Source organism: Magnolia sinica, chromosome 3 (genome assembly GCF_029962835.1).
Source record: "Magnolia sinica isolate HGM2019 chromosome 3, MsV1, whole genome shotgun sequence".
NCBI lineage: Eukaryota > Viridiplantae > Streptophyta > Magnoliopsida > Magnoliales > Magnoliaceae > Magnolia > Magnolia sinica.
This window is the reverse complement of record NC_080575.1, coordinates 102,341,320-102,361,212: the sequence shown is the minus strand read 5'-3', so window position 1 is coordinate 102,361,212 and position 19,893 is coordinate 102,341,320. Positions and strand designations below refer to the sequence as shown.

Here is a 19,893-nt window from a genome sequence, read left to right as displayed (position 1 = left end):
CTGTATTTGCTTTTGTAAAAGAGAATTTCTGGGCCTCTCACAGCTGACTACCAGGTGATTATGATGACCTTCCTTTCAGTCACGTTTCAGATCCGCTGTTTGAATTTGTTCTCTGAATGCCCTTGAAATTGCAAATGAATGCATTGTTCATGCATTTCTAATAAAATATGTCCATATTCTTTATCTAGGATCTGTTTTATTTATATTTTGTGCTGACCACTATAGATGGGGATATGATGTGGTGGCGCCAGTATAACTACTGCAGATCCCTGTCTCCACAGTAATGTGGCAGGTTGATGTACCAATTGAGACCATGGTTTTAGTTATCTTTGAGCCGAATTGGTTTCGGTAACACACTGACTGTAATCAGCCTATGTAATAGATGATTAGATAGCAGGGTTTGTTTGCATTGCTAATTACATAAGTAATGTACTGTATAAGTGCAATGATTACAAATTTCTTTATCTCTCTCCTAAAACATAGCATTTGACAGGTTTATCCTAGTGAAATCATAATCATGATATTTTTCCATTACTTCAATGTCAAATCATGGAGAAAAATACACTGGTGTGTGTATTTGGATAGGAGGTTTCCACCACAATCCAGTGTTAAAACTGTAATGATTACAAATTCCTTTACTGGTCTCTTAATGCGTTAGCATTTGACTGCAAAATGGTGTATTTAAACAATCGTCGTAAAATCGTAATAATAGCACTTCTACAGTACATTAAAGATGTAATTGGCAATCCAAACAGGCCTTAATTGTGATCAGCCTATGTTATTCTATTACATTGTGTTTGTGAGAGTTTTGTGTTCTCATTGCCTGTCCTCGGCCTGGATAAAGGACAAGGGTTGCATAAGGCAGGCAGCTAGTATCAAACCCATGCCATTATAATCTTATCCGATGGAACAAGATTCACGAGCTGACCCCGATTGATTACATTGAGGCTTAGATGATGATGGTGATGAGTCATATACGTTTCAGTATGATGATGGTGATGAGTCATATACGTTTCAGTATGAAATGACACAAGTTACTACGCCAAAACGGGACTGAGTCAGACCGAGTTTGGGCGACCCATACTGGTTTCAGTCCACAAACGAGTTGCACTGAGAAATTAGTACTCAAATCCATGATTGAGATTGGCCACCAAGTACCCATCTTTCGAAATTCACACCATCAGGCAGTTCTGTCTGTCTTTATTTATTTATCCCTTCACTTTCTGGTAATAAATCTCAGCTATTAACTATTTTTGTTTTCTAATGTTGCTTTGTAGACCACTGATCAGATAACTATGATCATCATATATATGTGTATTTTGAACTGTTACCTATCTGTTGTCCACCAACTAGATGGATGGTCCTGATTGATGCCAGTGTACTGTGTAAAGATGACTCTACCATAATCTATTTCAACTGGTTCAGATGATGGTGAATAATGCAATCAGATCATCACCTGTTTTTCCTTCACACAAAACAATCACCAGATTGGGCAACTTGTATCAACTTGTTTAGCCCTAGAACCCGAATGATCCAACCTGCTTGTTAGAATTCAGAGATACTTACTCTGGAAGAGCAGATAGTACATACTCATGCAATCATACATTCTACATGTGGAATTATATTTATCCCAGAATACAAAATCTGGGAACCACTGTTGAAGGTATATGCAATCCTGAAACCGGAATTATTCACCTACATTTCTTCTCGAATCTGGACCATTGACTAATTTTCATTTTAACGTTAGTCAGATCACTGCCAATCCTACAGTTATCACATTATTTCAGTGTAAAGTATGGTGGCTATGTAGAGTGGTCCACACATGATCTGGACCATTAATTATACTTTCCAAATTATGGGTCCCAATGTATAATGAGCCAAAAATTATACCTATTCAATCACCTAACAATCAGATGGGTGGACATTTATTGAATGGTTTAAATTTAAAAATCTAACGGTCCTATTTCAACAAACAAATGTCCATGAATGGTTCACCGAATATGATTTCAAGAATTAACTTATACACTAGGCTTGATTTTAATTTTAATGTAAAAATCAGGTGGAGAAAAGAAGGGAGAGAGAAATGAGGTTAGAGATGCTTTACAAGGGAAAGAGAATGAAAAGCAGAGTAGCTGAAAGAAATATGCTGCTGCAAGCACAAAAAGAAAGAGTATGTTCTATCAACCGGGTCTATGCTTTTCCCGTTTCAAGGCCACATAAGTTTTAAATCTCTTGTTGAGATAAATGAAAATAAAGGATGCATTTGGATGATAATCTAATTTTTTGTCCATGAGTAGTCCACGTGTCTTCTTACCTTCTTAGGCAGCTTGCGTGATAATCTCATCCAACAAAGGCTATATAAGGCCCATCATAAGGAACCTGTAAGATCTCTATTGGCCACCTAATGTTAGGACATCAGCCCAAACAAAATGTAGATTTAAACCTTGTGGGGGCACAAAATAAGAAAAAGTTTGAATGAGCCTTCCACTGAGGGTCCTTTCTACTCGTTAAGAAGACAAGTATGTTGTTTCCTCTCCTTGGTCTCTCCTTCACCTCTTCTCAGCAACTTATGAAAGGTATAAAAGCTAAAAAAAGCTTAACTGAAGTAATTATATACTTTCGAATAAGAGGTTACTTTAGCTAATCATAAACCAAGCTTGCTTATATGCCATAAGTCACTTATTTACTGCTGTAAGTAGAAAAAATAACTTATTTGGTGATATTCAATTGACACTTTAATGTCGTGTACAACTGAAAAGGCTATGCTCTATGGGTAAAAATGTCATTGGCTCCCATTATATATGGCATAGTAGTAGAGATATGACACGTGTTATAAGGGGATGCCACCTGACTGTGTGGCCACCTTGATATATGTGCCTTGGGCATGATAAAAAAAATGAAGCATTTCCAAATTGCATGTGGACAATACTATAAGAAACGGTGGTGATTGTCTGCTACATACTTCCCGTGGGTTAGAAAAGTTTTCGGTCAAGCTGATATTTGTACGATCCACTCATCGAAGACTTGCTGACCATGTCAAGCAAGGTGGTTGGCAAATAAACAATTCGGTAGGTCGTGAGAAGTTTTTAATGGTGGATATTCATTCACCACTGTTTCCTGTGGTGTGTTCCACCTGAGATTTAGATATGCCTAATTTTTGGGACTATAATATAAAATGAGCTGTAAAAACGGATGGACGGCGTGGATGTAAGGCATATACATCACGGTAGCCCCCACAGTCAGGGATCCGTGGAAGCTGCGTCCAAGGGCTTGCAGATCAAGCGTCGCACGCAGCCATTCCCGGGCATAAGGTTATTTCAGTAAATTTTCACTGAGATCGGTTCCTACTTAGGGCGGAGGTGTCTGCGCTCCAGATAGAAGACGAAGAGAAGCTGATCCAAAGGAGAAGTTAAAGAAGAGAATGGCGTTCGCTTCTCGTCTCTTAGCTCGATCCAGACAGGTGATTTTTCCATCCCTGATCTAAACAAATCGCATTTGTTTCTGCATCTGTCTTTCACTGCATCAATTCCATTTTCTCCTTAGACATATCCGATCTGAAATGACTCTCTCTCTCTCTCTCTCTCTCTCTCTCTCTCTCTCTGTAAATCGGCTTCTGCATCGATCAATTTATTCTTCCGAATCAATGCATGTACGCTTTGTGCTTAATGTTTTTTCTTTTTACACTTTTCATTTTCTTGTATTAGTTTCTACTTTGTGAAACCCTAGCCCTATAAATTTTGCTTAGACGTAAAGACATGGGTTTTTGGTCCTTACGGCGGTGGGCGGAGAAATATGGCAAATCCTAGTCTTGCCAGATTTGTTGCTGTGGCACGCGTGTGCAGGATCCAGTTGTTCATGTGTCGGGGCCCACCTTGCATGTGCTGTGGCCCAAAAAATCTGGCTAGTCCATTTATTTGGGCATTCTACAGGTGAATGGATAAGATGGAAGGTTGAAACGGTTTGATGAAAGCTTCATGCTGTGTTGCCTGCGTAATGTCTGGACCAGCTGATTTTTTTGGACCTTGTTGCATATTGAGTGGGGACAACCTGATGAATGACCTGGATCTCACAGATGTGTGCAGCATTGGCATGCTCGGGGAATCATACTCGGATAGCTACTCTGACAGGTAGCCCTTGCCTCCTCCCTTATGGGGCTCTTTTTGTGATATCAGTTGTGAAGCAGTCGGGAGCTCCTGAATGCATCACAATGAAGACACCTAGCATCATGTGCTAGGATTCAATGGCAATACATGCCAGTGTAAAGCAACACATAAAAGGGAAAAATATCAATGAAGAGAAGAAGAGAAATTTCCATTCAATTACAAGTTAGTTACACATCCAACAAAGGCTATAAATAGCTTAACACAGACTAAAATTACTAATCCGCTCTTAATCAAACACTATTTTGATGCAAGTAGAGGATGAAATGGATAAAAAGAAGAAGAAAATTGTGGGGGAGAACCCACAATCCTCTAGTCAAGAACTAGGGAAGACAAAGTCCTGTCGCTTCTCTTCTTCCAAGCAAATAATGCCAACTCAATAGCATTCTTTTTATCCCTAATGCAAAATGCCTTTACACGTCCAAGCATAAGCCTTATATAGGCTTAAAACAAGAGAAAACCTTTATAAGGGCAAAAAGATGAAAATGCCTTTTAAGACCCAAATGCCAATTCCCCGCTCTGATGCCGCTGGTGGGGATTCCTTTCTTATTTCCTCGGTGGTTAACAATGAGCTCATTGATGAGGCCTTGGTTATTTCCCCTCTTCAAACAACCATTGGCCCTATAAGTCTTCATGCATTTTCTTAGGGGGAATTGGCTACCCTGGTTGCCACAATCGAAAGAAAGAAGTGGATTTGGGATGCTGTATGCCACGTTTGGGCGTCTTTTGGGGGTGGTATTCGGAGATCATGATTCATGACGAAGACTATTTTGAATTGTTCTAGATGATCAAAGAAAAAGACCTGTATCTTGTGTCTCCCCTGAGCCCCCTTAGGAACTCCTTGGGAATGGTTAAGGGTATTAGGGAACTAGCTAATTTGGGGTTTGTCCATGAGGGTATGCTTGAGGCTTTACCTAGAAATAGTAGGAAAGGGAGAGGGGCTAGAGTAGTGACCAATGAAGATTCTTAGTTGGAACGTGAGGGGGCTAGGGTGTCCCTATAAACGCTCTGTAGTCAAGGATGTCTGCAGATGTTTGAAAGCTTGTCTTATTGCTCAAGAAACGAAAATCCAATCCATTGGCTCCAAGTTAGTGGAGTTTTTCTGGGGGAAAAGGGGTTGACTGGGTGGTTTTGAATGCTTTTGGTTCCTTAGCGGGTATTTTGATTATGTGGGATTTTAAGGTTAGTGTAAAAGAAGAGTCTGGTTCGAGGGCCTACTTGATGTGGGTGGTCTTCTGAGAAGTTGAGATTGGGTTCAGGTGGGTCTTCTTCAGAGTCTATAGGCTAAATCGCCAGGCATTCCGTCCTGCTTTTTGGGACGAGTCATTTGATGTGGGTAGCAAATGGCAGCTTCTGTGGTGCATTGGGGGCGATTTTAATGTTATTAGATTTCTGCGAAAAATATCAAGGGGTTTCTGTTATGGTTAGTATGAAAGCTTTTTCAGATTGGGTCCTTAAGCATGTCATGGTGCCCCCCTCCCTTGGTGGCATTAAATATACCTGGTTAAGTGGGCAAGCTAACCCAGCCATGTCCGGAATCGATAGATTTTTGGTCTCTCCAGACTAGGTGGGTAAATTTCCCATGGCTCGATAGACGGGTCTTCCCAAACCAATCTCATATCACTGCCCTCTTCTTCTTGAATTAGATGTAATCAATTGGGGCCCTCAGTTGAGATTGGCTCAGGGTGGAAGGCTTCCATGATCTGGTCTCTTGGTGGCCTTCTTTTAATGTTTAAGGTTGCTTGGGCTTCAGACTATGTTAGAAACTAAAGCTGCTAAAGGTGAAGCTTTTTTTTTTTTTTTGAATGATGAGATTATGTTAACAAACAAACAAACAGAGCAAAAGAAAGAAGGAAAAACAAGAAAAGAAAACTGGGAACAACAAACGAGTTCCCAGAACTCAAAACCCCACAACAGAGAACTCAGGGCTCAAAGTCCAACCCCAAACAAAGTCAAGGATCCCACTCCTTAATCCACCGAAACGATTTACAAAGGACCTCACCAGGAGGAGTGGATCTATCCTCAAAACATCTACTATTCCCTTCTAGCCAAAGGGCCCAATACACAACCGAAAAAGCGATTTTCCATCTCTTTTTTCCTAACTTCCCTCCTCCTTGACTTCCCAAGAGCGAAGGTGGTCGTGAATGCGTGCCGACATTGCCCAAGCCACATTAGCTTGTTGGAGGATGCCATTCCAGCTGAGAGGGGAGAAAGGGCAGTGGATGAAGATATGATCGACAGACTACACCAGGGGTCTAACCAGAATAGGATATTATTACCTTTCCCCATAGAGAAGGAAATGTGTTGGAACACCAAAGCTCCAACCTTGTGGATCTCTTTCCAAAAATTAGGCATCCTATGCACGGAGGAATTTTTGGATCTCCAACCACCTTGATCAACACCATATTAGGCCCTAATAACATATTTCCACAGGACTTCCTCTCTCGAAGCAAACTGCTAAGTCCACTTACCAAGAAGGGCACGATTAACTAAATCTAGAAGCTTTGTACCTGCATCGCCTTCTTAGATAGGCTTATAGACCTCGTCATACCTTACCAGAGGAAACTTTCTGTAGAAGGAACCCCCTTGCCATAGGAAATTCCTTTGCAACCTGTTGATCTTGGTCACCACCAACTAGGACAATGAAATAAAGACAAAATAAATAGGGAGGTTAATCTTTAATGAGAGAGAGTCTCCCGCCCAAAGAAAGAAGGTTGCATTTCCACGGGAAAAGTTTCTTCTCCATCTTCGCAAGGACAAGTCCCAAAAGATGTAGGGTAGGTTTGCCAATACAAAGTGGGAGACCCAAGTAGGTGAAGGGAGGTTCCCACTTGATAGGGAAAAGTAGTGGCAAGCAAAGCCACTTTAGGCTTAGCGAGATGAATTTTGAAGAATTAGTCTTAAGCCCTGACACCACTTCAAACCATTAAACCGTCATAGCTAAGCAATCAACAAATGAATAAGAGGGTTCACATAATAGAAGTGTATCATCAGCAAACTGAAGATGGTTTATACCTTGCTGGAAAGCATCCATTGTAAAACCATGATATAGACCAACCTCCTGGCCTCTGGAGATCATTCTGCTAAGACCCTCAGACACAATGATGATTAGAAATGAGGATAGAGTCTAAAGGCGAAGCTTAAAGGCTGGGAGAAAGAGATTTTTGGGTAAAGAGAGGCATAACTCGACTCTATCCTTTGTGAGTTGCAGGTATTAGATGTCATGGAGGAAAGCAATCCCTTGTTTGTAGAAGATAAAGCCTTCAAAGATAAGCTTTCTTCTACGTTGCGGATCATTATGCAGTTACTGCCAGAAAAATTGTCTGGAAAGTGCAGTGCAGAAGGGGCCTCCAAGATTGGGAGATTCCAGAATTTGCGGGCCTTCTGGAGAGGATATACGCGGCGGCCCCTTCCCCTTCGTCTAAGGACAACATTTATTGGAGACCAGATAAATCCTCCTCCTTTTCTATTCGATCCCTCTATAACCAGTTGCACTTGCAGTAGCCCACCCCCAAGGCAAATCTTTCTTTTCTCTGGAAATACCCAGCTTCCCCAAAAGTTCTCGCTTTCAGTTGGCTGGTCGGAAAAAAAAGAATCCTAACAGTGGATAACTTGAGGAGGAAAGGGATGATTCTGCCCAACATTTGCCTATGTTGTATGCGGGCAGCAGAGTCTGTTGATCACTTGCTTCTGCACTGCTCTTTCATTCAGTCCATATGGGCTGATTTTCTGCTTTGGTTCAACTTAGACTGGTGTTTTCCGAGTGAGGTGAACCACTTCCTTCAGGCGTGGCATGGGGTGAAATTAGGAAAAGTGAAAACAATTATCTGGAGAATGGCCATTCTCGCTGTCTGGTGGTCCGTTTGGGGAGAAAGGAACAATAGATGCTTCAGGAATTCCTCCAATCTTGCTGGGGTGGTTGCGTCTAAGGCTAAACGTTTCATGATCGAGTGGGCTACAAATGTTAAGGGTCTTTTTGGTTGTGATTTTTTCTTCTTAGGAGTGTAGTTGCTGCCTGCCCTCTCAGCAGGCTGTTCTCCCTTGTGTTTCTTTTTTTTTTTTTTTTTCCTTCTTAATGAATTCATCTTTCAAAAAAAAAAAAGAAATATAAGCTTTCTTCTGAATACTTATTGAGACTAAAGGAGCAGGAAATCAAATGGCGCCAACACTCATGGGCTATATGGCTTAAAGATGGAGATAAAAATACTAAATATTTTCTTGGAATTGCTAGTGCTCAAGCTCGTGCCAACTAAATTTCCTCTTTGATGGTGGATGGAACGAGACTGAAAGACACATCCTCTATTTCTGGAGTTGCTATGGATTTTATTTTATTTTCTAAGTTACTAAGGAAGTCCAATCTAGACCATCCCTCGGCATTTGGCCTTTGACTGTCTTTCTCTAGAGGAGGTTGAGTCTCTTGAAAACCTCCTTTGGAGGAAGAAATTAAGGAGGTTGTTTTTGGTCTGGAATGTGACAAGGTTCCTAGACCCGATGACTTTCCACTAGCCTTTTTTCTATCATTTTGGGATATGGTTAAAGAGTATGAGTATGTAACTGGGCTGAATATATATATATATATATATATATATATATATATATATATATATATATATATATATATATATATATATATATATATATATATATATATATATATATATATATATATATATTTGGGTGTCTTTTGCTAGAGCTAGGTTCATCCTTTGTAGACCTGATTCCTAAGCTGGATTGTGTAGTTTCTTTGAGGGATTTCTAGCCTATCAGCCTGATTGGCAGCTTATACAAGATCCTTATGAAATTGCTAAGTCAAAGACTCAGATCTGTGCTTGGTAAAGTCATATCTCCTAAATATCTTGGTGTATCAGATCCTTAACATTGCATTGATTGCCTATGAGTGTGTCAATTCCTGTCATTGGCTTGGTAGGTAAGGAATTCTTTGCAAGTTATATTTGGAGAAAGCATATGATCATGTTGATTGGGGTTTCCTTGACTACATGATGACGCAATTGTGTTTTGGTTCTAAATGGAGAAGTCGGATGATGACATGTGTATCCTCGGCTCGATTGACAATTATTATTAATGAAGTCCCATCTCTTCTCTTCTTCCAAGCAAATAACACCAACTCAAAAGCAATGTTTTTATCCCTAATGCAAAATGCCTTTACATGTCCAAGTGTAAGTCTTATATAGGCTTGTAAAAAGAAAAAACTCTTATAATCTTATATAGGGCTCGTAACAAGAGAAAACTCTTATAATCTTATATAGGGCTTGTAACCAGAGAAACCTCTTATAAGTGTGAAAAGGCCAAAACACCTTTTAGTTATTTTATAATAAGCCTTAGGGATATTTAGGTCATTCCATATTATTAAATCAACGTGTGACCATGCACATTGCCCACATGTGTGATGTGGCGCCCACATGTGACCTCTTTTGGGACACAGACAAGAAGATGGCATTAGCTCCCTTGGGCATGGGAAAACTCGTTTATGATGAATTAATTTCAATGTATTGCTTGTAGAGACCGAAGTTGATACCAAATGTACCCTAACCAATATGTCAAAATCCTTAGGACTGATGGAATGCATCAAGCTATGCCCTTCAATTGGATTGTAATATACCACCGCTCATCGTAGCTAACGCTCATGGTGGTTCACTCTGTTGCGGTACTCAATTTGACCTCTTTGCCATGTGGCTTTTCCCACTTTGAGACAACATGGAGGCTGCACTTTGTTTATCTTGGTGGCCCTTTCCACCCCAAGACAGCATGACAATTGTACATTGGTTGTCCAGGTAGCCTTTTCCACCTTATGGTGCTTTCACTTTAGTCTTGTTGCTCTATCCAACGGTCGCTCCTTCCACAACTTGAACACATGACCTGGTGTTAGCTTTGATACCAACTTAATGTAACCAGAGGATGCAAATGGATCAAAGAAAAAAGAAAATAAAGATTATGGGGGAGAACCCACAATCTTCTAGTCAAGAACTAGAGATCAAAAAGTCTCCTCTCTCTCTCTCTCTCTCTCTCTTAAAGCAAAGAACACCAACTCAAAACCAATGTTTTTATTCCTCAATGCATAATGGCTTTGCACACCCAATCATAATCCTTATATAGTCTTAAAACAAGAGAAAACCTTAAGAAGGGTGGAAGGATCAAAATACCCCCTTTAGTTATTTCATAATAATCCTTAAGTAGAGGGATTTAAGCCATTACCTATGACAACGAATCTAAATGGGTAGATCGTGTTTTTTTTTTTTTTTTGAAAAGTGACGATTCTAGATAAGAAGAAACAGATTACAAATGAGGTGGGAATTCAGCCTGTTGAGATAGCAGGTAGATTACCCACCTAAAAAACACAAATTACAACCCTTTAGAGAAGCAACATTAGAGGCCCATTCCACCAAGAGAAATTTCACTCTATTGACCAGAAAATCTGCTGAGTTTGAAATATCCTTGAAACATCTCCCATTTCTTTCTTCCCAAATTGACCACCAAATAGCTAGGAGGGACATTCTCCAAATCTCCTTTCTTTGGTTTCCTAAATCAGTATCTTGCCACGCTGAGAGCAAACTCTCAGTGGAATCAGGGAGAGACCAAAGAATACCAAATAGAGGGAGGATAGTTGCCCATATATAACTAATGAGCGGGTAGTGAATGAAAAGATGATGGATAGATTCTGCAAACAAACATTGGTGAGGACCATACCCCTTTTCCTCAAGTTATCGATTGTCAAGACCTTCTTCATTGCAACTAGCCACACGAACACTGCTATCTGGGGAGGGACTTTGAACTTCCAAACTCGTTCTATCAGATTTACACAATTGACAGAAGAGGCAGTTCCCAAAACTCTGTATAGGGATTTAACTAAGAAATGACCAGCTTTGTCAAGATTCCAAATAAGAGAATCTTCCTTTAGGTAGAAGATCTAATCTGACTACATGTAGATTTGAACCATGTGGAGAAGATCCAATGTGATTACATGTAGATCTGAACCATGTGGAGAAGATCGAATGTTTTAAATAGCGACGATATTGGCCGATATATCCCACGATATATCTTGTATTCCACTTGCGCGATATGAAACGCATAGGCAATGGCGATATATCCCACATGTTTGATCCAGTGAGCATTTTCATTTTTCAATCCATTTTTTTGTTGAAATTATGTTAAATCAGTGTCAAATGGTTATAAATCCATTGGTTCTTCATGTTTTGCTTGAAAAATCATGGAATTGGAGCTTTGATGTTGATATCCATTGGTTCTTCATGTTCTCCATGGTTTTTTTCAAAATTTTCCTTCAATCAACTATCAATTGAGACTAAAGTATTTGATAAAATGATCATCACATACACTGTACTTTCAAAATTTGAGTGTAGGTGGTCCGATTCGGGGAAAATTCAAAATTTTCCAAATTTCTCCATTGCAATGTTTTGCTTCAAACATGAAATCAAGCATGTATGAGGGCTAATCTACTGATTTGTTGAGTCCTTGTCAATTTTCGAAAAATAAAAATAATTTTTAATAAAAAATTATTAAAATATATATTTTTTAAATTTCCCTTCAACCAGTTGTTAATTGTGACTACCAGTTGTTAATTGTGACTAAATTCGAAGTATTTAGGAGTTTGATGAAATGATCATCACATACACTCTAAATATTATGCATTCAATATTATGCATTAGTTCAATTAGACAACACATATCTTAGGACCCTATACAAAGGAAACCTATTATGTGCACTTCTTTTTTGAGATGTTATGATTTAAAAGTGTGTATTAAAGTATTTTTTAACAATCCCTGGAGTTTCATCAAAAAATTCAACCATTTCCCCAATGTTTCCCCATGTTTCCCAAAAGTGCGATAAATTACCCTTTACAAACGATATATCCCGTGCGATAGCCGATACGTATTTGTATCCCAAGGGTGCGATACGTAACGCGATACTGATATTTCGAACACTGAGAGGATCCCATAGTTAATTATTTTTCCTCTTTTTTAAGAAAGGGGGAATGGTTAGGGTTTGAGATGGGAAAGACCATTGATGATTTAGGTTTGGGAAAGAGACAATACGGTTTTTGGGTACAGGAAAGAAAGAAAAGAGACGGACATGAGAGACATAGGGACGGGATAGGGTGGTTTTCTGAGATGAGATTTGGGTGTGGGGACAATGGATGGGTAAACTTTTGGTTATTGGGAAGAAGCAAATAGAAGAAAGATCAGAGTTGTTAAGGGAGAGGAGAAACTCCTTAATTTGTGGAGTGAACTTGTTCTCTGGGCACCTCCAATTTCAAGGAATTCAGACCAATCAGTCTTATCGGAAGCTTGTATAAAATATTGGCTAAGGTGCTCTCCAACAGATTGAAGAAAGTTATCGGATCGATCATAAGCCCAAATCAGTGTGCGTTTGTTCCAGGGCGTTAGATTATCGACGCTGCCCTACTTGCTAACGAATCCCTCCACTCTTGTCATCTTTCAAAGAAAAAGTTCATTTTTTGCAATTTGGACATGGAGAAGGCATATGATCATGTCGATTGGGACTTCCTTCGTTACATGATGAGCCGTTTGGGTTTCGGTGACCGATGGAGTTGATGGATCGAGGAATGTGTTAGTTCCGCCTTTTTTTCAGTATGATTAAATGGATCCCCGAAGGGATATTTCAAAAGCTCTCGTGGTATCCGACAAGGAGATCCGCTTTCCCCCTTCCTCTTCCTCATTATCGGTGAAGCTCTCTCCGCTATGCTTTTGAAAGCTCAATTGGAAGTTCTTTTTCTAGGTATTCAATTTAAAAATATGAAAGATCCGCTATCCCATGTTCAATACGCGGATGACATCTTAATTTTCTCCGAGGCTTCTCTCCAATCCGTTGAAAATCTTCGCATGGTTATCAGATGTTTCGAAGCAGTGGTAGGGCTGAAGGTGAATCTTTCCAAGTCTAAGTTATATGGGATTAATTTGGAAGACAGTGAAATTTCGGAGCTAGCGGAGCTTATGGGTTGTACAGTGGGTTCCCTCCCTTCCGTGTTCGTCGGCCTCCCTTTGTGTATGGGTCAGCTAAGGATTCATCATTGGGAAAAAGTTGTTAATAAATTTCGCCAACATTTAGCCGGATGGTTTTCTCTCTATTGAGGGGAGACTTACGCTTATAAAGGCAGCTTTGTCCAATCTTCCCACTTACTTTATGTCGCTTTTTCGTTGTCCTTCTGGGGTTCTCAAGTCGATAGATATGCTTAGACGCAACTTTCTTTGGAGTGGTGAGGAAGAAAAGAAGAAATTCAGCCTTATGAAATGGGGGAAAGTCTGTAAACATGTTAAAGGAGGAGCAGGCATCAAAGACCTAAGGTTGATGAATCGGGCTCTTTTGGGCAAATGGATTTGGAGACTCGGTTATGAAGAAGATAGTTTGTGGAATATTATAGTTAAAGGTAAGTATGGGACTTCAAATGGAGGATGGTGGACGAATGATTCCTCCCTCTACAGGGCCTCTGCGGTTTGGAAAGGAATCAGCCGATTGAAAAACGAGGTCACCAGAATGATCAGATTTGAGGTGGTTAAGGGAGATCGTATTAGGTTCTGGCATGATACTTGGATAGGTGATGTTCCTCTAAAGGATAAATATCCTTCCATCTTCCAGGTGGTGAAAAGGCAGAATAATTTCAATGATGAAAACTACAATCTCATTGGGGACAGAATTGTTTGGGACATTCCGTGTAGGAGGTACCTTCTGGATTGGGAAAGCAATCAATATGTGGAAATGCTGCAGTTAATCCATGATGCTTATCCCAATCAGGCCAGCAAAGATAGCATCATCTGGAAAGCTGATAAGTCTGCAGTATTAACGGTGAAATCATTTTATTCGGTTCTATCAGCCAATGAAGCTCCTATCCCCTCTCTCCATTTCCACTTCATTTGGAAATATGATATTCCCCCAAAGCTCCAGGTTTTCGGTTGGCTGGCAGCGTACAATCGAATTCTCACGCTGGAGAATCTTATAAAGAAAGGAATGATTCTCCCAAACATTTGTTTATGCTGTATGTCCTCAGCGGAATCGGTGAATCATCTGTTCATTCATTGCTCCTTCGCCTATTCTGTCTGGACCGCCATCCTAAATAGTTTCAAGATTAGTTGGTGTTTTCCAAAGGACGTGGACATGCTTTTGAAAGCTTGGCACGGGGTTCGTATAGGCAAAATCAAATCAAGAATCTGGCGGGCGTGCATTTTGGTGGTGTGGTGGGCGATCTGGATTGAAAGAAACAAGCGGTGTTTTCAAAATGAGGCGAATCCTTCCCACTTAATTTCCTCTCAAGTTAAATGTTTCATAGCTGATTGGGTGTCTCAAAGGGATGGGACTAATGTAGATCTTTCTTTTTTTTCTTCTTAAGGGCCTGCCTTCTCAGCAGCCCCCTCTCCGTTTTCTGTTTCTCCTTCTTTCCTTTAATATTAAGTTATTTTTCAAAAAAAAAAAAACTTGTTCTGATACCAAAGTGACAGCTGGAATCTCTGGAATGTGTGGCAATGAAGATCCAATGGCAACACATTCTAGGATGCAATGGCAGCAGTTATCAATCTAAAGCAACACATGCATAATGGAGAAAATAAAATCTCGAAGAATAAAAGAAGACAACTTTTCTTTCAACCATAAGATAATCACTAGGCCAAGAAGGGCTAAATTACTTGTGCAAAAACTAAATCCCTAAGAACAATGGCAATTACTGAACTGCCTTTATTGAACATTATTGCCTATTGAATAAGCTTAGTTGCCAGATCCTTCTAACTAGGTACCGCTCCCATTTCATATCATGCTTTGAGCATGCACTCCTGCTCTTGTTTCCTATCCTTTTATGCTTGATAACATTTGAAAACAAATGCTTCCCTGCTCTTGCACCCAAATCTTTCATGCCTCCTACTATAGTTCTAAGCCAGGATACCTTTGTCATTTCTGTTCTTATTTTAAAGCAATAAACTTAAAGAAACAACTAATGCTAATCGATCCATTATGTGGACACCCCTTGGGTCTCACACGTGTGAGCATGTGGGCCACATGCATTGGAGCATGTGGGTCCTACATGTTGGATGAGTGATCTGCTTGCATCAAGTTGGTACTTGAATGCATTAAGATAATCATTAAATTTTCCCAGTGTTGAGCTTGTTATATTTATAGGAAAGAGAACTGATCACCTACAACCAGTCGTATAAATGACCCATTCTTTATGGCTTCTGGATCTTTGGCTTGTTGGTTAACTTGGCCTATGGCCTGTGGTAGGTAGTCAGTCTCTATCAGAAATGGTGGTGGTAATGTCGTAATTTGGTTTGGTTCTCTGGGTCTGTTATTGGTGGTGGAATCTCCTTCATATGCATATGTGTTTCTCATTGCAGTCATTGATATGAGTCAAGGTGAAAGTTAATGGGAATGTCATATTTCCAGTAGTAGTTGCAATATCAATTTGGAAATATTCAATTTGTTTACTGCATGTTGTCAGGTGGAGTGAAATGGCTGATTATACATATGAGATAGTAGCAGGATATGTTGATGTGGGCCATTTCCTTGTTTACTCTTCTTCTTCTTCCTCCTTTTTCCGTTTAATGCTGATTGGACGTTCATATTCATTAAATGCTCAGTTTTGCGCGCCTTATTATGTTAGAAACTCCTACCAATTATGGCTTTCGGTTACTGTTGTATTCTGATCCAGCCTTCATATTAGGAATTCATTCTTCTTTGTTTCTTTGAAATAGTTCTTCTTATCTCTGAAAGAAGGAAATATTGTTTTGCAGCTGTATCCTGGTCACAACATGCTGCAACATGAGCATGTTGTTCCGGCCCGTTTCTTTTCCAAGGAAGCTGCCCCCCCTGGTCTCAAGGGAGATGGTAAGTGGATTGGTGGATTTTCAACATTTTATGCTCGTGATTGTTTCCAGATAATAAATGGTTGCCTCATGCTTCCTGGGAAATGGATTTATTGTGGTTCACTGAAATTTGACAATCACTTCCATTTGATGATATGCTTTTGGGATTTTGAGCAATATAGTTTCCTATGTTTTAATCCTTTTCTGGTTGTCCTGTTCTTAGATTGATCATCCATTTAGTCGCAAAGAGTCTAATTCCTACAGCGTATTATATAATAGTTGGCTACATCTTTGACTTCATTATTCTGGTCTCTAGTTTTATTTTTTTCTCCATTTCTTCATGGTTACTTATTTATATAGTGGAAATACTTTTTTGTTAAAGAAATAAATTTTCAAAAAGGAGTACCACAGGGCACAAAAATAGTGTTACAAATCCATATGGTAGTTCTTGACCATTAGCCTCGCTCTTTCCACACCCTTACTTGCAAGCTTATTGGCCCTAGAATTCAGGGGTGGCAATTGGCCAGGCTAGGGCCAGGCTGGGATTGGCCCTAGCTAGGCCCCATACCGTGGCCCCATAAGGACAATAATTAAATGATCAAAGGTTTGAACTAGTCCGATCTGATATATTTTTTTTTTGGGCTATCATCCATCTATGATGTACGTTGAATGGGAACTGCCAACAAGTGCCTCAAACAGTCCATTCTTTCTTTGCAATGATGGCCAACTTGATGATTGGACCAGTCCATTCATCATTGGGCCAGCCTTGGCAATTGGGGCATGTTTAGGGGCCTAGGGGTTGCCCGGCCCATTGACACCTCTACTAGCATTGCCTTCTTTGAAAATATGACAAACAGTTACTTGCATACTAAATGTAGAGACAAGGGTTTGGTGACGTGGTAGGCCTCTTCTTTCCTCTTTTGCCTTTCTATTTTTCTCTGTTTTTTTATTATTAAATTTACCTTACATTTCTCTCTAGGTGTGGGAAATAATTGCTTGTGATATATAAGGTTTCCATGATCTAGTGGGCTACTTAGTAAATATTCATATGATACACACTTGAGATTCACACCCACTTGATGATTGGGTATCTTGTAAATGTGTTTGAGGTGTGTAGGAAATGCATTGTTCATCTCACACAAACTGATAGCTTTGGCATTCCCTATTCATGCAAATGTGGCCAACATTGGTTTATTTTGATTTTGGGCCACAAAGTATGTATGTTAGGGCCTACTTGCTGAACAATTTGAATCTTGCACTTTTATTTTGGTGGGCGACACAATATGTTCTCTCTTAGAAAACATAATGCATTGAGTTTTTTTTTTTTTTTTTTTGAATATTATTAAAGGGAGCTAAAGGCAACCCATGCAAAAGAGAACAAAGAAAACAAAGCAAGGAACTAAAAAGAAAAATACTATACCACTCACAATGAAAACAAGCAAGACAACTAGAGCTATATAATTCGAGGACTAACACATGTGAGGATAACAACTCAAACAAAAAGCCGGACCATACCTGCAGGACGAAAACAAGAAAGCTCGAAAGATGGCTAATCCAAGATGTGAGAAGAATCTGAACCGAGGTTGATGTTGAGAGTCGAGGCCCAATCTTTGATATATCGAATAATTCACTCCAAGATTCTCGTAGGCAAGGTAGAAAGATTGCAAAAGATTCGATTGTTCCTCTTTATTTCCATATTTCCCAGATGATAGCTAAGACTGTCAATCTCCAAACAACTATGAAGGCTTTGTCACTTCTGATACCATGCTAGGAGGAGAAGGTCAATAACTAAACTTGGCATGGCCCAAGCAACATGGAATTTGGCAATGGTGGAAGACCAAATTCTAAAAACGAAAAGGATGGTGAAGAAACAAGTGGTTGATGGTTTCCTCATTACACAAGAATAGGATACAAACTAATGCAGGACATGAAATTAAATATGATGTGTGAGATTTCAAGCTTAAAATCACCTCAGTTCAGAAACAATTACACAAATTCCATGTCCCACATAAAAAGTCCAAACATTCAAGTAAAGGGGAATCTATGCGGGTCTAGGCCTACATAGGCTAAGACTGGACCAATAAAAATTATAAACCAAACGATGCTCAAAGGGAAATAGAAATCAACCACACATGCATATCAAACAGTCCCTAGTCCAAGGGATTCCCCAATCTTAATTCAAGGAACCCTAGGGGTGAAAAAAGAGGCAAATAAATTAGGGCTAATGCAAACTAAGGCTAGAGTTTAGGAAATAGGAATGAAAAGAGGAAAACCAGACCCGGAGAAAGCTCATGCATGCAGATGGTGACCCGGGGCTGACGCACGTGCTCGAGTGGGCTGGCCGCACGTGTGATGGAAGCCCGCCTCCCCAAAGTGATACCTAGGCCTTCATCGGCCAGAGGAGACCTTCAATCCCTCCAAGTTTGACGACGATCCAACGTAAGATCGAGGCGTAGTGCTCTGCCGAAGTTTCAGCCCTCATACAGGTCTATATTCGGGAAACTGACTGTAGGGAGATGAATAGCTGCAAAAGCTGAGAAATTCAAAGCAATAATGATGATAGAAGATGAGATATATGGATGGGAGAGGGTAGGGACGGATGGGGATAGATGTGGCTTCACACTACATAGTTAGCCCTTCGAAAAGGGAGGGCTTCACACCTACTTTTGAATTCTTCTACAACTCACTAAGGGCTTGTTTGGACGGGTGGCTGGATAGGATTGGGTTGTATTAGGGTGGATTGCATGGCTACCGAGGTGGTGTTAGTGGATTACAACAAATCCCACTGGATTGCCATATCCAGCGGCCAAGCTATGGCGTGTTTGGACGGGCGGATGGCTCGGGGGATGCAAAGTTCATTTCCGTTTGGCCAGGGACATCTACCACCTTCTTCTCAGCTCAGATCAGACTCACAGACAAATCCAACCTCAAAAGCATAGAGATAGAAAGCAAGAAGCAGATCCTCTGTTTTTCCTATCCCCTTCTGGTCTCCTTGGGCGACATCGGATCTACGTCCTTTGGTCATTGGATGACCCAGATCTTCAAGGATCATTGCGTGGGAGCAGGGGAGGTCCCTGATCTCATCATCTCCTCGTTCGTCTTTGTGCGGTGCCCATTTCTTTCAGGAAGACGGATTGACTTCCGTTCTTTCCTTGCTAGAAATTACATCATCCTTGGATCATGCGTGGAGGTTGTGACTGATGGACGGTTTGGATCGCTCACCTGATATAAGGTGGTGGTCCACAACGCCTCCCAAAATGGATGTGGACCGTCTGCTGCGAGCGGAAAGAAAGGAGAGAGAAATCTACCAGTGGATATAAGGAGGAGTGGATTTGGGAATCCGTCATCTAATCCGGCGAAATCCATCAATCTTCCCAATCCAGCGTAATACCTCGCTGCCCAAACAGGCTGGCGTACAGACCACGGTGGATTTGGCAATCCAATCCCGCCAAATCCATCTTAATACCACCGAATCCGCCGGTCCAAACACGCCCTAAGAGAGTAGAAAAATCAAACAGGAATTTTTATTAAGCTTAAATGAATGAAAAAAACTAGAAGGGGTGCCTATTTATAGGGAAAACCCCTATTATACCCTAAAAACTTGCACCATGTGCGCAACCTATTATTTGACAATTAAGTAAACTAAAATAAAAGCCAAACAAAGAAATTTAAAGCGTTCACGATGTTCTAAATAATAACAATAAGCAAAACTCAAAATATGAAATCAATCCGACGAGTGGGCCACAATCATGAGATCCCATGATGGGCTTTTCTTGACTAATGGGCCTACTCTATTGAGTCAAAACTTCGTCTTCTAGCTAGGAGGCCCCCCTAGACGTCGTCATCGATCCAGATCGACGGTGGGCCCCTCCTTCTGGCGTACAAGTGTAGGT

At 40.3% G+C, this 19,893-nt stretch overlaps 1 protein-coding gene across 2 annotated transcripts in view; it reads left to right on the top strand.

Annotated features, from left to right (window-relative positions):
* Positions 1-3,301: 3,301 nt before the first annotated feature.
* LOC131240463 (probable ATP synthase 24 kDa subunit, mitochondrial) overlaps positions 3,302-19,893 on the top strand; it is a 33,206-nt gene continuing 16,614 nt past the window's right edge. The window contains exons 1-2 of one of the 2 annotated variants that reach the window (XM_058238709.1): positions 3,302-3,460; positions 15,929-16,022. In XM_058238709.1, the coding sequence (XP_058094692.1) occupies positions 3,422-3,460; positions 15,929-16,022 (133 nt within the window). In that variant the 5' untranslated portion in view covers positions 3,302-3,421. Of the gene's footprint in view, positions 3,461-15,889; positions 16,023-19,893 lie in introns of both variants that reach the window. The other variant, XM_058238708.1, reaches the window with a different exon arrangement.